General features: G+C 38.5%; 1 protein-coding gene across 2 annotated transcripts; it reads left to right on the top strand.

The window, feature by feature from the left end:
* Positions 1 to 629: 629 nt before the first annotated feature.
* lig3 (ligase III, DNA, ATP-dependent) lies at positions 630 to 14,467 on the top strand. 2 transcript variants are annotated; one of them, XM_079171758.1, is made up of 21 exons: positions 630 to 716; positions 1,744 to 2,279; positions 3,438 to 3,566; positions 4,057 to 4,305; positions 4,391 to 4,542; positions 4,735 to 4,901; positions 6,397 to 6,474; positions 6,572 to 6,740; positions 7,866 to 8,021; positions 8,684 to 8,815; positions 8,916 to 8,995; positions 10,121 to 10,208; positions 10,291 to 10,368; positions 10,518 to 10,641; positions 11,811 to 11,953; positions 12,070 to 12,144; positions 12,553 to 12,699; positions 12,967 to 13,114; positions 13,465 to 13,562; positions 13,647 to 13,730; positions 13,859 to 14,467. In XM_079171758.1, exons 2-21 carry the CDS (start codon positions 1,754 to 1,756, stop codon positions 14,090 to 14,092), a joined length of 3,057 nt encoding a protein of 1,018 aa, XP_079027884.1. In that variant the 5' UTR covers positions 630 to 716; positions 1,744 to 1,753; the 3' UTR covers positions 14,093 to 14,467. The 2 variants fall into 2 exon arrangements, with proteins under 2 accessions (XP_079027884.1, XP_079027885.1); XM_079171759.1 differs by having other exon boundaries at positions 12,967 to 13,118; positions 13,472 to 13,562.
* The last annotated feature ends 6,793 nt before the right edge of the window (positions 14,468 to 21,260 follow it).

Raw genomic sequence — 21,260 nt, 5'->3', positions numbered from 1 at the left:
AACAACAACAAAAAACAAACAAAAAAAATGTAAGAAATTAAATTAAAAATAATTAAAAAATAATAAATAAAAGAAATTAAAAAATTAAATTAAATAAATAAATAAAACAATTAAAAATTAAAAATTAAATTAAAACTTGTTCATTTAGTTTCTTTTTACATATTACAGTTATGCAGTCAGGTGGTAGAAGTTCACTGACAAGTTAATCCATTGTGGGTGCTCTCTTATTATGTGAAGTGCTCCACTTCAGCAGATGGCGGTAGATACCTCCTGCTACTTGTTTAAAGGTCCACCGTTTCTCCATGAACACCAACCATGGTTGTATAGAGAGAACACCCATGCTGTAGCCCCACGGCTAGTTACGTCAAGTTACCAGAGAACTACCGGAAATGTGATATTTATCCTTCCAAATAAAGCAAAATGATCACCTTATGGAACAAAAATATGCCCCTTGCATGGTGTTCGAGGTTGGGAAAAAGTATGTGCTTACTCTATTACGATTGTAAACCTCATCAGTTATACTTTAAATGTAATGAACACATTTATTTCCGGTAATGTAACCTTTATTTTGCAGACCTAAACCGGAAGTGTACTTTATCTTTATAAAACTAACATCACTTTACTTGACACTGTTGAGCTCTTGGCTAACAACAATGAGAAGTGCTAGCTGCTAGCTATTATAAACGTGCCATCACGTTTGACTACGCTTCTATAAGGTAACTGCAGTAGCTAACATCATTTATGTGCAACGATATTAGCGACATGGCAACTTAGTTTTGATATTTTGTGCAATATCTATATAAAATATCGATAATAATATAAGCTAGGCTAGCCGGTTACGTGTACGTGGAACTGAGGGAGTATCGTGGCTAAAGCTAATCAATAGTTAGCCAAACAATTGCCGTGGTCGTGTAACGTTAAAGTTTATATTAACGTGTTAAAATTATATAAAACGCAATAACGCAATATGTTACCTTGCTTAAAGAAATATTGTTGATGTAACGTTAATGCAGTAACAGCTGCATTTTGGGTAATTTAGTAAACAAAGTGAATGCTATATGTTAACGTTAGCTAGAACTGTCGAGTTGCATTCTGGGTAGTAATGGTTGGATTTGCATGAATTGTACTGCTAGTAATTTCCCATTGATGGCTGCCATTGACGATAGAACTATCGACTAGTTAAAATAAGATAATCCTATGTATGTATTTACAGTAAGCCAGAAAATATCATCAAAAAGAATCAGACAATATTTTACTTTTCTTCTTAAGTAATTACTCAAACCGTCTAATTGATTATCAAAATAGTTGCCTATTAATTGAATAGTTTGTTTAATTGTTTACCAAGTTAGAAAGCTCATGAGTCTTGAACTATGTCACTATGTACAGCACAATCTCTGGGCTGTTTTATGTTGTGATGTTTTAATGTAGTTAAACGAGTTCATTTGTATAGTGTGTGTATGGAGAGATGAGTGCTGTCATTTAGGTTGATGATACATTTATTGGTAAGGAAACGAGTATAAATGTAACTTAACCCAATCAAGATATTGTGTTAAAACCATGATGAGTCAAACATGAACCCAAACAGCGACAGGCTCATGTAAATCACTTCAGGGCCCAGTTGTTTGGCCCTTTTTAATGTTTATTGCTGAGCCCTTTGCTCCAAATGATTGTTCCAGTAATGTCAAAGCAACCAACAAACAATATTCATGCCCTTTAATCATTATCCCTCTTTGCTTTCTTTAGGTTGTTCTGGATGCAGAGACCACTGATTCTATCAGCACATAAGACTCTCTGTGTCGGCCTACAGCGTCAGCAACTTCAGAAAGCGTGCAGAGCTTTTTCTGTCGCTCCATGTGTTAAACCTCTATCTCCCTCCACTGTTCATGCGTTACATTTTTGCCGGCAAATCCATAATTTGTCCTCGGTATCCAGACTCCTCCAGAACAACCCTCCCCGGCTTTCCCTACGTCAGTGTTTCTCCGACCTGCCAGACATGGCGGAACAGAAGTTCATCGTGGAATACGCCAAACGCGGTACTGCAGGATGTAAGAAATGCAAGGACAAAATCCCCAAAGAAGTGGTGCGCATAGGGAAGGTTGTGCCAAACCCCTTCAGCGAGTCTGCGGGGGAAATGAAAGAGTGGTATCACGTGAAGTGTATATTTGAGAAGCTGGAAAGGGCGAGAGCCACCACTAAGAAGATTGAGGACATCACAGATCTGGAGGGCTGGGAGGAGCTGGAGGACCAAGACAAGGAGATCATTAATAAACATGTTTCAGGTACAGTCACACACTCGCAATCACCTTTTAATACTGACCGTTGCAACTCTGGTTGTCTTTTGTACATGGATCGCTCTTTATTGTGGATTGTAGGCAGTTTTAACATCACTGGTCACTGCTGTGTAGCAGCACATTAAAAGGAAGATTTTTTGTGATCGATACACCATCATATATTTCGTAAGTCAGCATTCAAAGAAACTGAACCAGAGGCTGCAGTGCAGTGCTGGTACAGACTTATTTGTCCTCAGATCCTCAATTTGCAATATTGCCCAACCAGTTAAAGAGCACCGGTCGATTGGAGGAGATCAATGTCATTTAATCAATAACTGATAGACAATTAAACAGAATCCAAAGGCATCGCACGGCAGTACAGATATCTCTCCCTTTCCAGTGATTTGAATTTGCTGGTTCAACTATAAATGAGTAAATCTATTCCTCTCAACACCGTGTGTCTCACATTAATGCTCCTAATGTCAGCTGACCTGTTAAACCAGTACAAGTAATTAGATGGCGTAACATTCCAGGAGAGCAACAGAGGACGACCTTTTAAAAGTGTTTGCCAGGCTGACAACTACGCATCCGCTTTTGGTTGTTTCCAATTTTACTCGCCACATACTTTGAGCAATTAAGTTAGTATTACGTCTGCTTAATAATGAATATGTGACATGTACGTGTCATGTTTATGTTGCACACTTTGCGGTATCATTTTCCATCCAGCGCAAAGATTCTCAAGACTTCACAAATCCTCCTTTTGTGTTTCGTTCAGGTTCTTCTGGTTCGTTGTCAGTTGAGTCAGTTTGCACGTTCTTTAGTGATTTTAAAAGGTTAACAGTCAAAACAACTCCAGTGGCTTCACCATTGTCTCTACAACAGATGCCTGTGGGCATGTAAGCAAAAACGCACCCACACACGTGCAGCGTTGCCTTCTTCCTGTTCTGACAGGAACAACAATATCTGGATGTCACTAATGCAACAAAAAAATGTATTTGTTTCACGTGCATGTTTTGCTTATTACTGTCCCAATCCCAAAGAATTGGTTATGAATTTCTCAAAATGACAACCTGGCAACCTTTTACTGTCGAGTCCTGATCGGTACGGTGTGGTCTCTCAGCTCAAATGATTCCACGTTTGTTCTGAAGTATTCTTCTTGTCTCACAGACCTGATGGCCAAAGTCAATGCCAGTCCAAAGAAGAAGGCGCAGGCCAAGACGAACACCTCTGGTCAGCTCATGGCTCCTCCTGCTGACCCGTCTGTCAACGCGCCGCGGAAGTTCTCAGGCTTCACTGGTAAGAAATGACATCTCAGGTCACCTCAGTGGTCAGAGGAAACAATAAGAAGCTGGTCAAAGTTACAACACAAGCATCTGAAGCAAAGGAACATTTTCCCATTCTGAGACTAAAAGGAACATCTTGGATCAGAACGGTTCTGTCTGATGGTTCACTGATGGATTAAGGCTCCCTTTACATGCCACACTTTATCAAATAGTGTTTGCGTCTGCATTAACCCTCTGAACCCCAAAACCCGCCCGCAGGATAGAGAAGCATGTTTTCTTTAAACAGTCGTCAAAACTACACTGTTCATAGTAGCCAGAAACTGTGAGAAACGTCATTATTGTCAGATTATAATCTTTCTGACGGTCCTTAAACACATCATGCGTGATGAACGCTTCCATCGGCAAAAGCAACTGAAACTAAGCTTAGAATTGTGATATTTCATCAGCAGCTTTGTCAAAATTGGTCTCATGGCGTGTTCTGTTCCACCTCATTTCTCCGTCAGCTGCGAAAGCTGGCGGCTCCGGCAGCTCCAGCAGCTCCAGCAGCCCGGGACCTTCCTCCTCCTCCTCTTCCTCTTCCTCGGCCACAGCCAGCCAAGGCAGCCCCCTGTCCGCCCAGCTTTGTGACCCCCAGCACAAGGACTGCCTCTTCAGAGAGTTTCGCAAGCTCTGCGCCATGGTGGCCGAACAAAACAGCTACAACGTCAAGACGCAGATTATTGAGAAGTTCCTCCGGAAGGGCTCAGGTGGAGGTGGGTGTGATAATCACTTTCAGCACGACATCATGTGACAGATTCCCAAAACGTGTCTCCTAAATCTTCTTTCCCCCCGTCCTAGATAAGTTCCATGGAGACCTGTTCCTCACGGTGAAGCTGCTCCTGCCGGGCGTTGTGAAAAGCGTCTACAACCTCAACGACAAGCAGATTGTCAAACTCTTCAGCCGCATCTTCAGGTGCAACCAGGACGACATGGTGCGCGATCTGGAGCAGGTCTGTGATCCGTGTGTTCCCACACATCTTCAAACATGTTTTAGAACTAAAGTTTCTTTCTCCCTCAGCGACGATTCAAAGCCGCTTCGTTGATATTCTTTGTTTGAAAATCTGTTTTTCAGGGGGATTTTATTCTGGGCTGAATTTAGTCTGTTGACATTGCATCTTGAAAGTGATTTTTTTTTTTTGAAGGGCGATGTGTCTGAAACAGTGAGGATGTTCTTTGACGAGAGTAAATCATTCCTCGCGGCTACCAAGAGCCTCCTGACCATCCAGGAAGTGGACGCCTCACTCACCCGCCTCGCCCTGCTGACCAAGGAGGACGAGCAGCAGACCGAGCTGGAGGAAATCTCCAAAAAGTAATGCAGCGCTTCGTTTTCATTTTCACATGAACTGGGCTGGGTAGTAAAACAGCACAGTTAAGGTAATTCAGTGAAATGATAGAAACCGTTCCACCTCTCCAAACACATGAACATGAGACTTTAAAGCTTTGTTTGTACTCTCTGAGCATGCACAGAGGCGTGTATGCTCAATGTCTGGTTGTTGGGTTATTGTTAGGGAGTACAAACATAATGAACTGTGAAGAAGATAACGAGTGTAACTCAGAGATATGACCATAGACTGAAGGTGTAATCAGCAAAAAGCCACAAACCAACCTCCACAATAATGAGTCAAGTATTAAACAAAGGTTGAATATCCTGTAAACTATTCGATTTGGCTGCAAAATATTTACTCAAATGTAGATTTTTAACACCTGTTTCTAAAGTCCCTAGACGTGTAAATAGGCAGGAAGTGTAAATACAAAAATTCAGAGTTGCACGACCAAGCACCGCGGAGCCTTCGTGCACGACGCTCAGGCCGTGATTACGTCTTTTTCCAGCACGCGAACATAAACCTGAGGGTGGAGAGTGCAGCCGCTCGGCGGAGGCCAGCTTTGTTTAACCTCGCGCTCGAGCTACGAGCACGCACAAAGACGTTCATGCTCAATGCGCTGTTCACTGTATTCTCCAAAACACCAGAGGGCGTACCAACTAAATATTCTGTGAAGAAGCAAGAAGACAAACGCCATAAACCAACCTCCTCAATGTCTGGAATGATTTACTATCGGAAACTATTTGTGACGCATTATGTCAGGCCACTGACACAGACTCATGCACTCACTAGTGATCCTCATCACACGAGTCATGTCTGGCCTGGTCTTTTGTAGTCGTGCCTCTCCACATGACGTCTTTATTTTGGCGCTCGACCTGTCAGCAAGTGTTCAAATTGCTTTAAAGAAAGCAAACCGTTTACTACAAAATGTATAAACGTCATGAAGACAGATTGTGTGATTTCTTTTCATAGTATTTGAAAATCTTTCTGTTAATAGTCTCCGCTTGTGTCGCTTGCACTTCTTTTTTTATTGTTGGTATTTATTTATTTTTGGCAGTCCTTGTTTGTCTGCCTGAGGCATGTCTCTCACACACACACACACACACACACACACACACACACACACACACACACACACACACACACACACACACACAGACATCTGTATTTGACATTCTGCGCTCCACAGTAGCAGATGTCAGAGTGGGATTGTGTTTATTTGTCATAAATAACATATTGCAGGCTGTAAACCGACAGAAGCAATATTTCGTGCTGCGCTGAATAGAAGGTCTTCTTGTGTCGTACAACACTGATGAGGCCGTTTATTCTGAATTCTTACAGTTTCTGGGTTTCCAGTACTGCCAAGTAATGTAATTATTTTATACAGCTAGTTTTCTGCCTCATAAATTGCTGTAATACTTTGTCATTTGCTTCACGATCCCCCCCCCCCCCCCCTGCTGATGATCTGCCTTCTCTTCATAGATGCACCAGTAATGACCTGAAATGCATCATTCGGCTTATTAAACACGACTTGAAGATGAACTCTGGAGCAAAACACGTGTAAGTGTTTGTTTTCTGCCTCGAAGCAAATGTACACTCTGAAGAAAGATTGTATTTGTTCGCACCGATCTCAAACTCCTGTTTCGTTGTCGTGCAGCTTGGACGCCGTGGATCCAAATGCTTACGATGCCTTCAAGGCCTCGCGTAATCTGGGTGATGTGGTTGAGCGGGTGTTGAGGAATCAGCAGGATGCCTCTAATGGCTCGGGACCCAGGAAGCTCCTCACCGTGGAGGCCTCGCTCATGACCCCCGTTCAGCCCATGTTGGTGAGCTCCAACACTAAAATGCATAAATACTTTTCAACAGTTCGACCTGATTTATGTGATTCAATGCGAGGCTGACACTCTGAACCGCCATGATTTAAGGAAGTCGCATTAACAAACAGAGTGAGGGAATTCGGGTTAAATATGAAAGGGGAGGTTTTTATACACATTTAAATGCGGAGATAAAGTCACTGAAGCGTTTTAAAATCAGTTCTAGAGAAAAAACATGAATCTTTTCTTTCAACAACTATGATTTCTGTCCTACAAATTTGAATACAAATGACACCTGACCTTTCTGACCAGTTGCCCTCGTTGTCAACGAGGGCAACTGGAAAAGCATCCCCTGCTTTATGGTCTGTTTGACTCTAAATGGACCATCATTTACTAAATGAACATCATGCTGTATTGAAGAAGACTTGAAACTAGAGATTGAGACCATAAACTCATGTTTACAATGTTTACTGAGGTAATAAATCAAGAGAGAAGTAGAGTCATTTTCTCATAGACTTCTATACAACCAGAGGAGTCGCCCCCTGGTGGACATTAGAGAGCTTTGGCTTCCCTCGTCAGAACCGGAGGCTGCCGGTGACCAACCTACCAGAAGATTGAATGAGGTGTTTAGATTTCTTCCCTTTTAGAGGAAAACTCCAGAAGATGTTTCCAGCTGAAGGCTCGTCACTAGATAACCAAACAAGCAGCAGCTGGACCTTCTGATAACTCTGCTCTGAACACATCCCCAATGCAACTATTAATTCAGCATGATTTAAAATGTGCCTCCAAAAGAAAATCTACGGACCATTAAATTTCACATTACACAGCAGACTTTTGATTACACGATATAAAAGTAAATTGAAATTCACTGCAGCTGTACAACGTTTTAGTTTACAAATTAATAACTGAAGCCAGTTCCCAACTTCATGTCATTTAGGGTGACGAGCTCACCGTCAGAGCAGCAGGTGGAAGCGCAGTCACATATTGACGATGTAACCGTACCATCAGTATGTGAAGGTTTAATTTAAGACGGGCACACTTTTGCCACTAGAGCAACTGAATGAAAAGTTCTTACAAATGAGAGTTTGGTTCCTTGCTGAGAGCGTGTTGTTGTTGTTGTTTCCTGTGTGATTTCAGGCGGAGGCTTGTAAATCCGTCGAGTACGCCATGAAGAAATGCCCCAACGGGATGTACTCCGAGATCAAGTACGATGGAGAGCGGGTGCAAGTCCATAAGAATGGGGACGTCTTCAGCTACTTCAGCCGCAGCCTCAAGCCCGTGTTACCACACAAAGTCAGTGTGATCTCGCACACACACACACACACACACCAATTAGTATGACAATGCATGTCAGAGTAGAACCTCCTCAGGTTTGCCCCGGCTGGATCAGCAACTTGAAGGTATTTTCCCAGCGTGAAATTCAGACATTTCTCACAGTGATTTTGCAGCATTTGTTCTCTCAGCGTGAGGCCGACAGCCTGTAAACATGCCGGGATAAATAGCTCAGCATCACGTCCATCAGCCTTTTCCAACCACTGGAGGCTGCTGCTGTGCACATTATACACCTCACAGCAACCTTGAACCCCAGTAAAACCTTAGGAAAGCACACCATCGTCCCGACAGTCCTTGAACACATCATGTGTGACGAAAACTTCCGACAGAAAAAAGCAGCCAAAACGAAGCTTTAAAATTGTGATATTTCATCGGAAACATTTTACTCTACATGTCTCATTTAAAGTCTCGCCCCAAATAAACAGTTTGCTTTAACCAGATGCTGTAAAAAACATGAGATTCTGAGCTCCTCATCGGCTTAAAGCCCGTTATTATTTAGTCGTTTCACCGGGGCAGGCCTGTTGATAACATGGGATGCTGCCAGTCTCTCAGGTCTGGCTTGATAGTTGTTTGAAACGCATCTTGTGTCCACTCAGCACCTAAACCCCGTGTCTGTGTTTCAGGTGGCTCATTTCAAGGAATACATCCCTCAGGCTTTCCCCGGAGGCCACAGTATGATATTGGATGCTGAAGTTCTTCTAATTGACACAAAGACCAGTAAACCCCTTCCCTTTGGGACTTTGGGTGTCCACAAGGTGAGAACACCACAGACGGTTTTGCACCTTTGTCTTTGTTGTTGCTGTTGTTCCAACATGAGTTGGAGCGCTCATTGTTGTCGCACCTTCCTCTCCTCAGAAAGCCGCCTTTCAAGATGCCAAAGTGTGCCTTTTTGTTTTCGACTGTATCTACTTCAACGGCGTGAGTCTCATGGAGAGGTAATGTGTTTTCATAACAATAATAGTTACAAAATAAAACGGACAATTCATAAATCATCAGGTTTTAAAGAAAACTGTTATAAACCCAAATGTGGTGAATGAATATTAGACAGAGAGTAGAAAAATCTTAGAATAGCAAAAGAAAACAATGGAAATAAATGAAATTTAAATCAGGGAAGTCTCTCCGATAAAACTACATTTTAAGAAGACTTAAAGGTGTTGAATTATGAATTGAGTGCATATGTGTGATTGAGGGATTGCCTCCACACGGCTCTCAACATGGCGACGGCTGAGCCAGCGGTGCCAACCTGAGGGGGGGGGTGCTACAATTTTACGAGTCTGTGACGACGCCGTCAAACTGGGGGGCCATCAGCTAACCAGTGGAGCGCACACACACACACACACACACACACACACACACACACACACACACACACACACACACACACACACACACACATATTCACTCTCTGCTTTCAAAGCGAATAGTTGTTTGTAGTTTGTTTGCTGCTCTATAAATGCTCTGAATATGTAATTCAGCTCCTTTTTAAAGGAGCGCACTGACTCAGCCGACCCGATTTCCTCGGGCAGTTTGCAGCTGGGCCTCTGCTCGAAGATGTCAAAGAACGGTACTAAGAAGTCAGACATATAGCCGGGAGAGAGGCCATGAAGGGCCGCCAACATAATCGGTGTAATCTATTGTAAAACAAACTGGGCTCCAGCGTGAAGGCGGGAGTGATGGGGTCACGTCTCTTGGGTCGGGGGAGTTCTGTACATAGCGGTCTGGTTCAGGGGAGTAAACGGGCTATTTCAGTAATCCAGGCGTGTGAAATGGTTTCTGTCAAACGTTAAGGTAGGTCATGGTTTCATGTAGAGATTCTATTTAATGTATTGAAGGTTTGTTTTTCTCTGGTTTTGGTAGAGAGAGATGTTTTTCCATAACTATGATATTTTATGCTTTTTATTTAGCCCACCAGTATATTATTTGAGTTTCTTTCCTCCTTGTTTTAAAGTGCGTTTGTATGATGTAGTTGTGCCACAGACGTGTGTAACATTAATACCTGGTGACCTTGTTAATAGTTCAAGCTGTCTGATGTTTCTCTCCTGTGTCTTCTTGTTCTGCAGGCCTCTGTCTGAGCGCAGGAAGTTCCTAAATGACAACATGGTGGAGGTGACCAACAGGATCCTGTTCTCAGAGATGAAACACGTCACTGTAGGTTAAACTCAGAATCTGTCTCTCTGTCGTATGAATACATCTGTCATGGCTCATGATATCGTGTTTGTGTGTGTGTCAGAGGGCCGGAGATCTGGCTGAAATGATAACTCGAGTCATCAGAGAGGGACTCGAAGGCCTGGTGCTGAAAGACTTGAAGGTGAGTGTTTTTCTTTAAATCTCCAAATGTAAAGAAACGGATGGGAATATGTATGTAATGTGCATAAGTTATACTGATACTACACTGTAGTTCTCCAGTCATTGTACCGATGTAGCTGAAACATTACGATGATTACCTGTTTGTCTCAGGGCACCTATGAACCAGGGAAGCGCCACTGGCTGAAGGTGAAGAAGGACTATCTGAACGAAGGCGCCATGGCCGACACGGCCGACCTGGTGGTGCTGGGCGCCTTCTATGGAAAAGGCTCCAACGGTCTGTAGAGTCCTGATCATCCACTTCTGTATGCACTGACCGCTTCTTGGTGCTCTCCTTTTAATGCTCAGCCACTTCCTGTCAGATTAGGAGTGTGACTCCAGAGACCGGCAAATTATTGAAAAGACAAGCGTAGCTACGTCATCCGATCGTGCCGAGATCACAGCTCGCATCCTGTGTTTGAAGCCCGTACAGTACAACAGCAGAGGGAAGGGAGACGACACAAGCTGTCAAACTTTCCTCAAACCTGCGGTCAGAATTAACTTATATTCTACTTTGCTTTTATAGTCAAATGAGAGATGAGGAAAAAAATTCAGACTTTAACTTCTTTTCCTTTTTATTGAAACAAAAACGGCTTCAAATGTGCAAAAATCCCATAAAAACCAATGTGCTCATATGTAGGCCTGCAACAAATGAATAAATAAATACACCATATATATATATATATAAACCTATCGATCTCCGTGGAGCTTCCTTAGTAACTATTATTTAATATATTCTTCTAATGCTGCAGGGAGGAAGAGCTCAAATAACGTATTTATTGTGGAGGATTTATATGAAATGAAATGCGTTTATCCACCTTTTTGAAGCCGCTTCTTTGACCACGAAATACCTCCGATCAAGATTCAAGGATCATTTGTAATTCTGCAACAGTTTTATTAGCGCCGACACTTAATATGAGTCTCGGTTATTATATGAAAAGATTTGTGAGTTGGTGTGAAAGCACTTAAAGCTGTGAGCCCTCGTAGATCAGTGGGTTCAAATATAATCTGCTGTATGGACTCTACTCAGACAGGATGGTGAAATTAAGAACAGCACAACTCTATAACGTTATGAATACAAACACCCAGAACGGGAGCATTTCTAAATCTACAGAGGAGAGGAGGCCTGGTAATGAGCATAGAACACAATGGAAGCATTACAAATGCAGAGACAATGGTACAAATCTCAACAGCACGGCTAATGAAGACAGCTCATGCAGTGGGAAGAGCAGCAACAACAAATCAGATGAAAACCACTTTGCATACTGTGGGACAGAAGTGAAAAGTACAAAACAGCAGTTTTCAAGTGGACTTGAGGCTAATTCTGTGAAGTGATACCGTGTAGGAGTACATAACGGATCCGCTAGCAGCACTTCCTAATGCTGTGTGTGTTCTTCTACCCACCAGGAGGCATCATGTCCAGTTTTCTGATGGGCTGTTACGACCCACACTCCAGGAAGTGGTGCACAGTCACCAAGTGCTCCGGAGGCTACGATGACGCCACCTTGGCCCGGCTCCAGAAAGAGCTGGATGTGATCAAAATCAGCAAGGTCAGAGAGTTTCCACTGAGAGGCCTGTCTGGAGTATTGAGCTGATCTAATAAAACCAAAGATTAATCATCTGTGTGTGTGTGTGTGTGTGTGTGTCTTTGTGTGTCTTTGTGTAGGAACCAAGCAAAATCCCAGGCTGGCTGAAAATCATCAAGAACTATTATCCAGATTTCGTTATTCGAGATCCTCAGGTGAGATTTTGCCATCAAGCACATTAGTATTTCCCAGACGGTCTGTTGATACGCAGCCGATTGCATATCTGGGCACTGCAGACCTTTTTAAATGAAGCAATGAGGGGAAAGCATCTCTTGCATACATCTTCTGCAGAAATGTCTCCAAACGCATCGAGATAATGATCGCCCACGCCGCAGAGCTCGGGAGGGGTTTTCAACCTGCAAGCAGTTTTGCATGAAAACGCATAACTTCAGAGATTGAAATGACCCTTTCTGGCTTTCAAGTCTGAAAATAGAACTATAGTATAGTAGTAATGAAATCCACGGCTCCCCCCCCCCCATATTTGAGCAGAAGTTAGAATTGCTTTTTACTTCTATGGAGAAGCGTTCATAGATGTTTCTTGTCGTTTGTTTCCTCTGCTGCAGCAAGCGCCTGTCTGGGAGATCACAGGCGCAGAGTTTTCCAAATCAGAGATGCACACCGCTGACGGCATCTCCATCCGCTTTCCCCGAATGACGCGCATCCGTGATGACAAGGACTGGAAGACTGCCACAAACCTGGACCAGCTTAAAGTAGGATATCGCCATTTCTATTCAAAAACACACGGCCGCGGTCTGATGCATACACATGACGTAGCTAACTGAAGGCCCCATGGGAGATGATTCACCATTAACGAACAGGTTTCAATGAGATGTTACTGAATACCCAAAGTAAATGTCCTGGATTGTTTGTTTGATTACTTAACTGAAATACACACCAGCGCTCAAGTATTTAAATGCAACACAGTACTTCAATCTGCTGGCTGAACGCTCACGTGGTCATTCCGTCGCTGTGCTCAGGAGCTCTTCCGCATATCGAAGGAGAACTGTGACTTTAAAGTAACAGCTGGACCGTCTACATCCAACGATGACAAGGGATCCTCGGGAGGGGACAGCGGAGGAAGCTCCCCGTCGCCCTCGTCCCGTCGACCTCCACCCAAGAAGACCAGTAAGTACACAAACGAGCGGCCTAATGGGAGGACTGTTTTAATATTCATCATTGTCTTTACAGTACAAAGTAATGCTGATGCAAAGGGTTACATTTGTTTATATTGAAAGGTTCAACACAATTGTCGTGAGGATTAATTTTACCTGTACGTCAGAGAACAGTATATATAGTATAGCAAAAGTCATAGTATGTCGAAAAAAACAATGTTTTTTGGTGTTTTTTTATGCTAAACTACAGCCTGTCGGAAATAGTCAAACACATAGAGATGGTCGTTGGACTCGGCATTGAACTGGCAAAATGATTGACCCGAGTGTAATTTCAGTCTTTATTTCTTATATCAACATTCACAGACAGCAGCAGCAGCAGCAGCAGCAGCAGCACACCCAAAACAAAGGTGGTAAAATCACAGCCGAGGACGCCTGGCTCAGAAGCACCCAGCGCGAAAAAGGTATTAACTGCACACAGGCGCGCACAGATGCATCATTACAGCAATCTAGAGCTGCGTGTTCTGAATTGTTCTGTTTCCTGTCAGGTGAAGAAGAGTGAAAGCGTCCACAGTAATGGACAAAGCCGAGCGAAGCCAACCGCTACACTACTGGAGCCCAGTAATGACAAGGTATGTCAACCAAGACGAGCTCCGACATGTTCAAACTTCCGTTGCCTTTGTGGGGTTTAATGGCTCATTATGTCTCTACTGGGATAATAAAAATAAAGTTTATGTACTGCTGACTGTGTTTCCTGTAGACGCTGCTGGACATCTTCAGCGGGGTGAAGCTGTTCCTGCCCGTCTCAGTGCAGGACTTTCACAAGCTCAAGCGCTACTTCGTGGCGTACGATGGCGACGTCGTTCCGGATTATGACACTTCCTCAGCCACACACACGCTGGCTGGACCTGAAGCAGACAGCCAGGCGCAGAGAGTGTCACCCGGATGGATCTGGGAATGTATCCGCAAGAGGCGGATTGTACCTCCCTGTTAACAAACAAACACACATTATGCACTGTTAACATGTCTCTTAACGACTGCACATCTGTGCAATCAATGTTATATTTATGCTTTGGACCCAAAGGTCAGATCACACTCTATTATGAAAACTGATTGGGAAACCTGCTGTGTCCTTGAGTTCAATCACACACTGCTGTCAGGTCATTTGATGTATTCTGTCCCCAGTCCCTTATGGTTTGTTCACTAGCAGACAACACATACAGTACGGAAATCTACTGTAGATGTGGAGTGTTTAGTTTTTTTAAAGCAGCTGCAAGAGGCCTGTAAATCATGAAATGCATTATTTTTACAGTATTAAACAGCAGTTCACATTTTGAGAACAAAACAATTTGTTACTATTAATAAACAAAATGTTGACGAAGATAATCTAAGGTCTCTGTAACAATTTGTGATGCTATTTATTCCATAGTGTGTGTGTGTGTGTGTGTGTGTGTGTGTGTATATACATATATATATATATATATGTATATATATATGTATATGTATATGTATATGTATATATATATGTATATATATATATATATATATATGTATATGTATATATATATATGTATATGTGTATATATATATATATATATATATATATATATATATATATATATATATATATATATATATATATATATATATATATATATATATATATATATATATATATATGTGTATATATATATATATGTATGTATATATATGTATATATATGTATGTATATGTATATATATATATATGTATATATATGTATGTATATATATGTATGTATATATATATATATGTATATATATGTATGTATATATATGTGATGTGTCGAGGCTTGTGTGGATGACGGGACTGATTCAGGGGCAGCGAAACGCAATTTTGTGGACTTAGGACTTTGTTTGCAATCTATTCGAGCATCAAACATTCATTTATTCAATTCAAAGCTTCACACACCAAAGCCATCACTCTGCCTGTTTTACATTTACTGTCCACTTGATGGCGCCGTAGAGCAAATGAAGCTTCGGCCCACAAGTGAACCAATCAGATGGAAAGCTTCAACGCTTCATCTCGCCATCACTAATATACTGCATATCATAAAAATCACAGTATAGCCCAGAGGTGTGAAACTCATCTTCACTCTGGGCCACATCAGCATCACGGTCGGCCTCAGAGGGACGGTTGTAACTGTAACTACTCCTAACATATCGGTAAATAACTCTCTGCATTTGATGATTGTTTATTCAAGTGTTAAAATATTGTACATGCAGTTATATAAATGTAAAAATATTTAAGCACATTTCTGTTATAACTTAAATCCTTTTAATTTAGGGTGAAGAAACCCACATTACTCTATCAAACTATTAATGAAAATAGAGCTTAAACTTAATGCTTAAAATCCTTTCAAGGGTGCGTTTGCACGATCCCACGTGAAGTATTTCATGTGTTGTAAAGCCACGTTTAAGTCGTCTTCAATGTGCTCTCATTACATTTATATGTAGAGTAACCAGCCACAGAGCGGCTTCTATGACTGTGTGTTTAAGTATCTCATTAGGGCCCGAGCACCGACAACGTCGGGTCCGCGAGGTCCCTATTGTATCTGTAGGAATTATTATTATACCCTATGATGAAAAACCGTTTAAGGGTATCTGACATGTCCCCAACCTCCCCATATTTGGCGAGCATATCGGGACTGTGGGAAATTTTGATATTTTATGGGTCCAATGCTCGAGCATACAAAATTACTCGCTAGCGCCACCTAGATAATGGAAAGGCAAGCCCCAACAGCCCGTATGTCCAAATTACTTAAGATTTTACTGACATGAGCAACTGAATGAGTTCTACAAAAAATCCTCTTGGGACCCTAAGCTCCGCCTACCAAAATGTTCCACCATTTTGAATTTTGTAAAAATAAAAAAAAAATCACTTCTCCTAGACCCTGGGTCTGATTGGTACCAAATTTGCTGTGAATCATTATTGGATATATATCATCAAAAGTTATGAAAAGTTTCTTGATATCTTATTGCATTAAGAATATATGGACCAATGAATTTCATGAGGAGTTGGCCTTCTACAGCAATATATATAACTTCAAAACCATGTGGCTTATCATCACGAAATCTGTAGCATATGTTCACATTGTGTCCTGTAACATACCCTCAAATTTTTATTCCATACAACCACTAGGGGCCAATGCAGTAATACTCTCATTTCTTTGCATTTTTCGGCATTTTTCATAGTTTTCAGGCATTGTACTTTAACGAACTCCTCCCACAGAATTTATACAATCAACTTCAAATTTGGTCAAGATGATCTAAAGACATTAATGATGAAAAGTTACTGAAATGGTGTACTGACATTGAACGACCTTCGTTTTATGTGGCGCCCATGTCAGGCACATTTCGTGCCGTTCGCCATGAAAGAGGAAGTTGTTGTAACTACAAGGTACTTTATTCAATCTGCCCCAAACTAGTTTTGCGTGATGCTGGTCCAGGCCTGAACACATCTCCATGCCAACATGTTCACAAAGTCATAGCGCCACCTACTGGCACAAGGAAGGTGTCATAGGTGATGGAAATAAATATTTCATATGGCTTTTTGGCTGGACCCTTTCAAACAAACTGTTCAGTGAATTATGTGCAAATGCAGTAAAGAAAAGAATTTAATGATGAAACCCAATTGTGTTTTTTCAGTTTGTTCTACTGGGGTTAAAGTCGAACAACAGTCAAAAAAGTCATTCAATCAGGAGAGACTTCATTAGAATTTCACAATAATGTATTACACATTGTACAAATGTGAATAGTGCAACGTCTTTGGCGATTGGACTCCATCCTGAAGGAAGACAATCGATGTTGATGAAGGGAGTTGCTGCGGAGTTATAAACAGCATAGTATAGGATGTCGAAAAAAGTCATGAAAAAGTCAGTGTACCATGTCGAAAAGTCATAACTTTACTTAAGTTACTTTATTTTTAAAGTTGCTTTTTTAGTTACTTTACTTTTAAAGTTACTTTTTTAGTTACTTTACTTTTAAAGTTACATTTTTAGTTACTTTACTTTTAAAGTTACTTTTTTAGTTACTTTACTTTTTTAGTTACTTTTTTAGTTACTTTACTTTTTTAGTTACTTTTAAAGTTACTTTACTTTTAAAGTTACTTTTAAAGTTACTTTACTTTTAAAGTTACTTTTTTAGTTACTTTACTTTTAAAGTTACTTTTTTAGTTACTTTACTTTTTAAGTTACTTTTTTAGTTACTTTACTTTTTTAGTTACTTTTTTAGTTACTTTACTTTTTTTGTTACTTTTAAAGTTACTTTACTTTTAAAGTTACTTTTTTAGTTACTTTACTTTTTTAGTTACTTTTTTAGTTACTTTACTTTTTTAGTTACTTTTAAAGTTACTTTACTTTTTTAGTTACTTTTTTAGTTACTTTACTTTTAAAGTTACTTTTTTAGTTACTTTACTTTTTTAGTTACTTTTAAAGTTACTTTACTTTTAAAGTTACTTTTTTAGTTACTTTACTTTTAAAGTTACTTTACTTTTTTAGTTACTTTTAAAGTTACTTTACTTTTAAAGTTACTTTTTTAGTTACTTTACTTTTAAAGTTACTTTTTTAGTTACTTTACTTTTTAAGTTACTTTTTTAGTTACTTTACTTTTTTAGTTACTTTTTTAGTTACTTTACTTTTTTTGTTACTTTTAAAGTTACTTTACTTTTAAAGTTACTTTTTTAGTTACTTTACTTTTTTAGTTACTTTTTTAGTTACTTTACTTTATTAGTTACTTTTAAAGTTACCTTTACTTTTTTAGTTACTTTACTTTTTTAGTTACTTTTTTAGTTACTTTACTTTTAAAGTTACTTTTTTAGTTACTTTACTTTTAAAGTTACTTTTTTAGTTACTTTACTTTTTTAGTTACTTTTTTAGTTACTCTACTTTTTTAGTTACTTTTAAAGTTACTTTACTTTTTTAGTTACTTTTTTAGTTACTTTACTTTTAAAGTTACTTTTTTAGTTACTTTACTTTTTTAGTTACTTTTAAAGTTACTTTACTTTTAAAGTTACTTTTTTAGTTACTTTACTTTTAAAGTTACTTTTTTAGTTACTTTACTTTTAAAGTTACTTTTTTAGTTACTTTACTTTTAAAGTTACTTTTTTAGTTTCTTTACTTTTTTAGTTACTTTACTTTTAAAGTTACTTTTTTAGTTACTCTTTTAGTTGCTTTACTTTTAAAGTTACTTTTTTAGTTACTTTACTTTTTTAGTTACTTTTTTAGTTACTTTACTTTTAAAGTTACTTTTTTAGTTACTTTACTTTTTTAGTTACTTTTTTAGTTACTTTACTTTTAAAGTTACTTTTTTAGTTACTTTACTTTTTAAGTTACTTTTTTAGTTACTTTACTTTTTAAGTTACTTTTTTAGTTACTTTACTTTTAAAGTTACTTTTTTAGTTACTTTACTTTTAAAGTTACTTTTTTAGTTACTTTACTTTTTAAGTTACTTTTTTAGTTACTTTACTTTTAAAGTTACTTTTTTAGTTACTTTACTTTTTAAGTTACTTTTTTAGTTACTTTACTTTTTAAGTTACTTTTTTAGTTACTTTACTTTTTAAGTTACTTTTTTAGTTACTTTACTTTTTTAGTTACTTTTTTAGTTACTTTACTTTTAAAGTTACTTTTTTAGTTACTTTACTTTTTAAGTTACTTTTTTAGTTACTTTACTTTTTTAGTTACTTTACTTTTAAAGTTACTTTTTTAGTTACTTTACTTTTTTAGTTACTTTTAAAGTTACTTTCCTTTTAAAGTTACTTTTTTAGTTACTTTACTTTTAAAGTTACTTTACTTTTTTAGTTACTTTTAAAGTTACTTTACTTTTAAAGTTACTTTTTTAGTTACTTTACTTTTAAAGTTACTTTTTTAGTTACTTTACTTTTAAAGTTACTTTTTTAGTTACTTTACTTTTTTAGTTACTTTTAAAGTTACTTTACTTTTAAAGTTACTTTTTTAGTTACTTTACTTTTAAAGTTACTTTTTTTGTTACTTTACTTTTAAAGTTACTTTTTTAGTTACTTTACTTTTAAAGTTACTTTTTTAGTTACTTTACTTTTAAAGTTACTTTACTTTTAAAGTTACTTTTTTAGTTACTTTATTTTTATTTGAAAAACTTTTATTCCTGTCACAACCCGGCTCTTAGGCCATGACAAATATGGACAAGACACAGGTGGTGGTGGTAAATTAACGTATTTATTGTTAACAAAATAGAAAGTAATTACCTTTGTGAAGTGTGTCGGTCAGTATATCAGTAGTGTGAGCATGGATGTGTGTGGGATGAAGTGTGGGGTGTTGTCAGCAAAACCAAAGAAGACCAAACCAAAGTATAATCGGCAGCCACTGGCAGAGATCACTCCAAGTATGTCAGAGCACGACCAGGGGCAGAGCAACACTGGAGCAGGGCTTTTATGCTCCAGAACCAGGTGCTCTGCATCAGGCAATCAGCCACGAGGTTAGAGGCGGGGTCGTCACATTCCGTATCCCTGTAGTGTTGATTCAGAGTAAGCACTGCATTAATTACAACACCTTGCACATTTGGAAAACCAAAACTACACATATCTTTAATTTCAACCAACATATAAACAGTACAGTACACTGCCTTACAGGTTTGGCGAATAGAAGTCTGTGTTCAGTGCATAATGTGCATGGCATGGGAGATGCCCTCGTCAACAGGCTCGTTATTTCCGTTAGCGATGACCTCACCCTATCAACCTTGATGATTTGGAACTTCTGCGTGATATCAGCTGGGTTGGAAGGCAACCTGGACCGGCCAGAGACGAAACGAAGGAAAAGCACTCGCTCCTCATTGGTGAACTCCTCCAGGCTACCTAATGTTCATCAGGCCTTATCCCGCCTTTCTGTCCTGCTGTAAAACTGTCACCTTACTCTCCTGATATCAAAGCCTTTTTGTACTACTGCACCTGACCTGCATATAGTTTGATTTATTTTAGGTACTGAAGTTGTAAAAGTTCCTTTTAAAAGAAAATGCCTTTTGTAAATAGTAATTACTGCAATTTAAATATTTTCCTTTATTGTTTTTATATTATGCATATAAGAACATGAAAGTGTATTTTATTACAGACGTATTGTTTTTACCTTGTTTTCATCGGTCAGTTTATGTATTGGATGCTTCTGGACTTCCGTGTGTTCAGTGAATTATGTGCAAATGCAGTAAAGAAAAGAATTTAATGATGAAACCCAATTGTGTTTTTTCAGTTTGTTCTACTGGGGTTAAAGTCGAACAACAGTCAAAAAAGTCATTCAATCAGGAGAGACTTCATTAGAATTTCACAATAATGTATTACACATTGTACAAATGTGAATAGTGCAACGTCTTTGGCGATTGGACTCCATCCTGAAGGAAGACAATCGATGTTGATGAAGGGAGTTGCTGCGGAGTTATAAACAGCATAGTATAGGATGTCGAAAAAAGTCATGAAAAAGTCAGTGTACCATGTCGAAAAGTCATAACTTTACTTAAGTTACTTTATTTTTAAAGTTGCTTTTTTAGTTACTTTACTTTTAAAGTTACTTTTTTAGTTACTTTACTTTTAAAGTTACTTTTTTAGTTACTTTTTTAGTTGCTTTACTTTTAAAGTTACTTTTTTAGTTACTTTACTTTTTTAGTTATTTTTTTAGTTACTTTACTTTTAAAGTTACTTTTTTAGTTACTTTACTTTTAAAGTTACTTTACTTTTAAAGTTACTTTTTTAGTTACTTTACTTTTAAAGTTACTTTTTTAGTTACTTTACTTTTAAAGTTACTTTTTTAGTTACTTTACTTTTAAAGTTACTTTTTTAGTTACTTTACTTTTTTAGTTACTTTACTTTTTTAGTTACTTTTAAAGTTACTTTACTTTTTTAGTTACTTTTTTAGTTACTTTACTTTTAAAGTTACTTTTTTAGTTACTTTACTTTTTTAGTTACTTTTAAAGTTACTTTACTTTTAAAGTTACTTTTTTAGTTACTCTACTTTTAAAGTTACTTTTTTAGTTACTTTACTTTTCTTAGTTACTTTTTTAGTTACTTTACTTTTAAAGTTACTTTTTTAGTTACTTTACTTTTAAAGTTACTTTTTTAGTTACTTTACTTTTAAAGTTACTTTTTTAGTTACTTTACTTTTTTAG

The sequence above is a fragment of the Pholis gunnellus genome (assembly GCF_910591455.1).
Source record: "Pholis gunnellus genome assembly, chromosome: 13".
NCBI lineage: Eukaryota > Metazoa > Chordata > Actinopteri > Perciformes > Pholidae > Pholis > Pholis gunnellus.
Note: the sequence above shows the minus strand (reverse complement) of the source record. Positions and strands in the feature narration are given on the sequence as shown.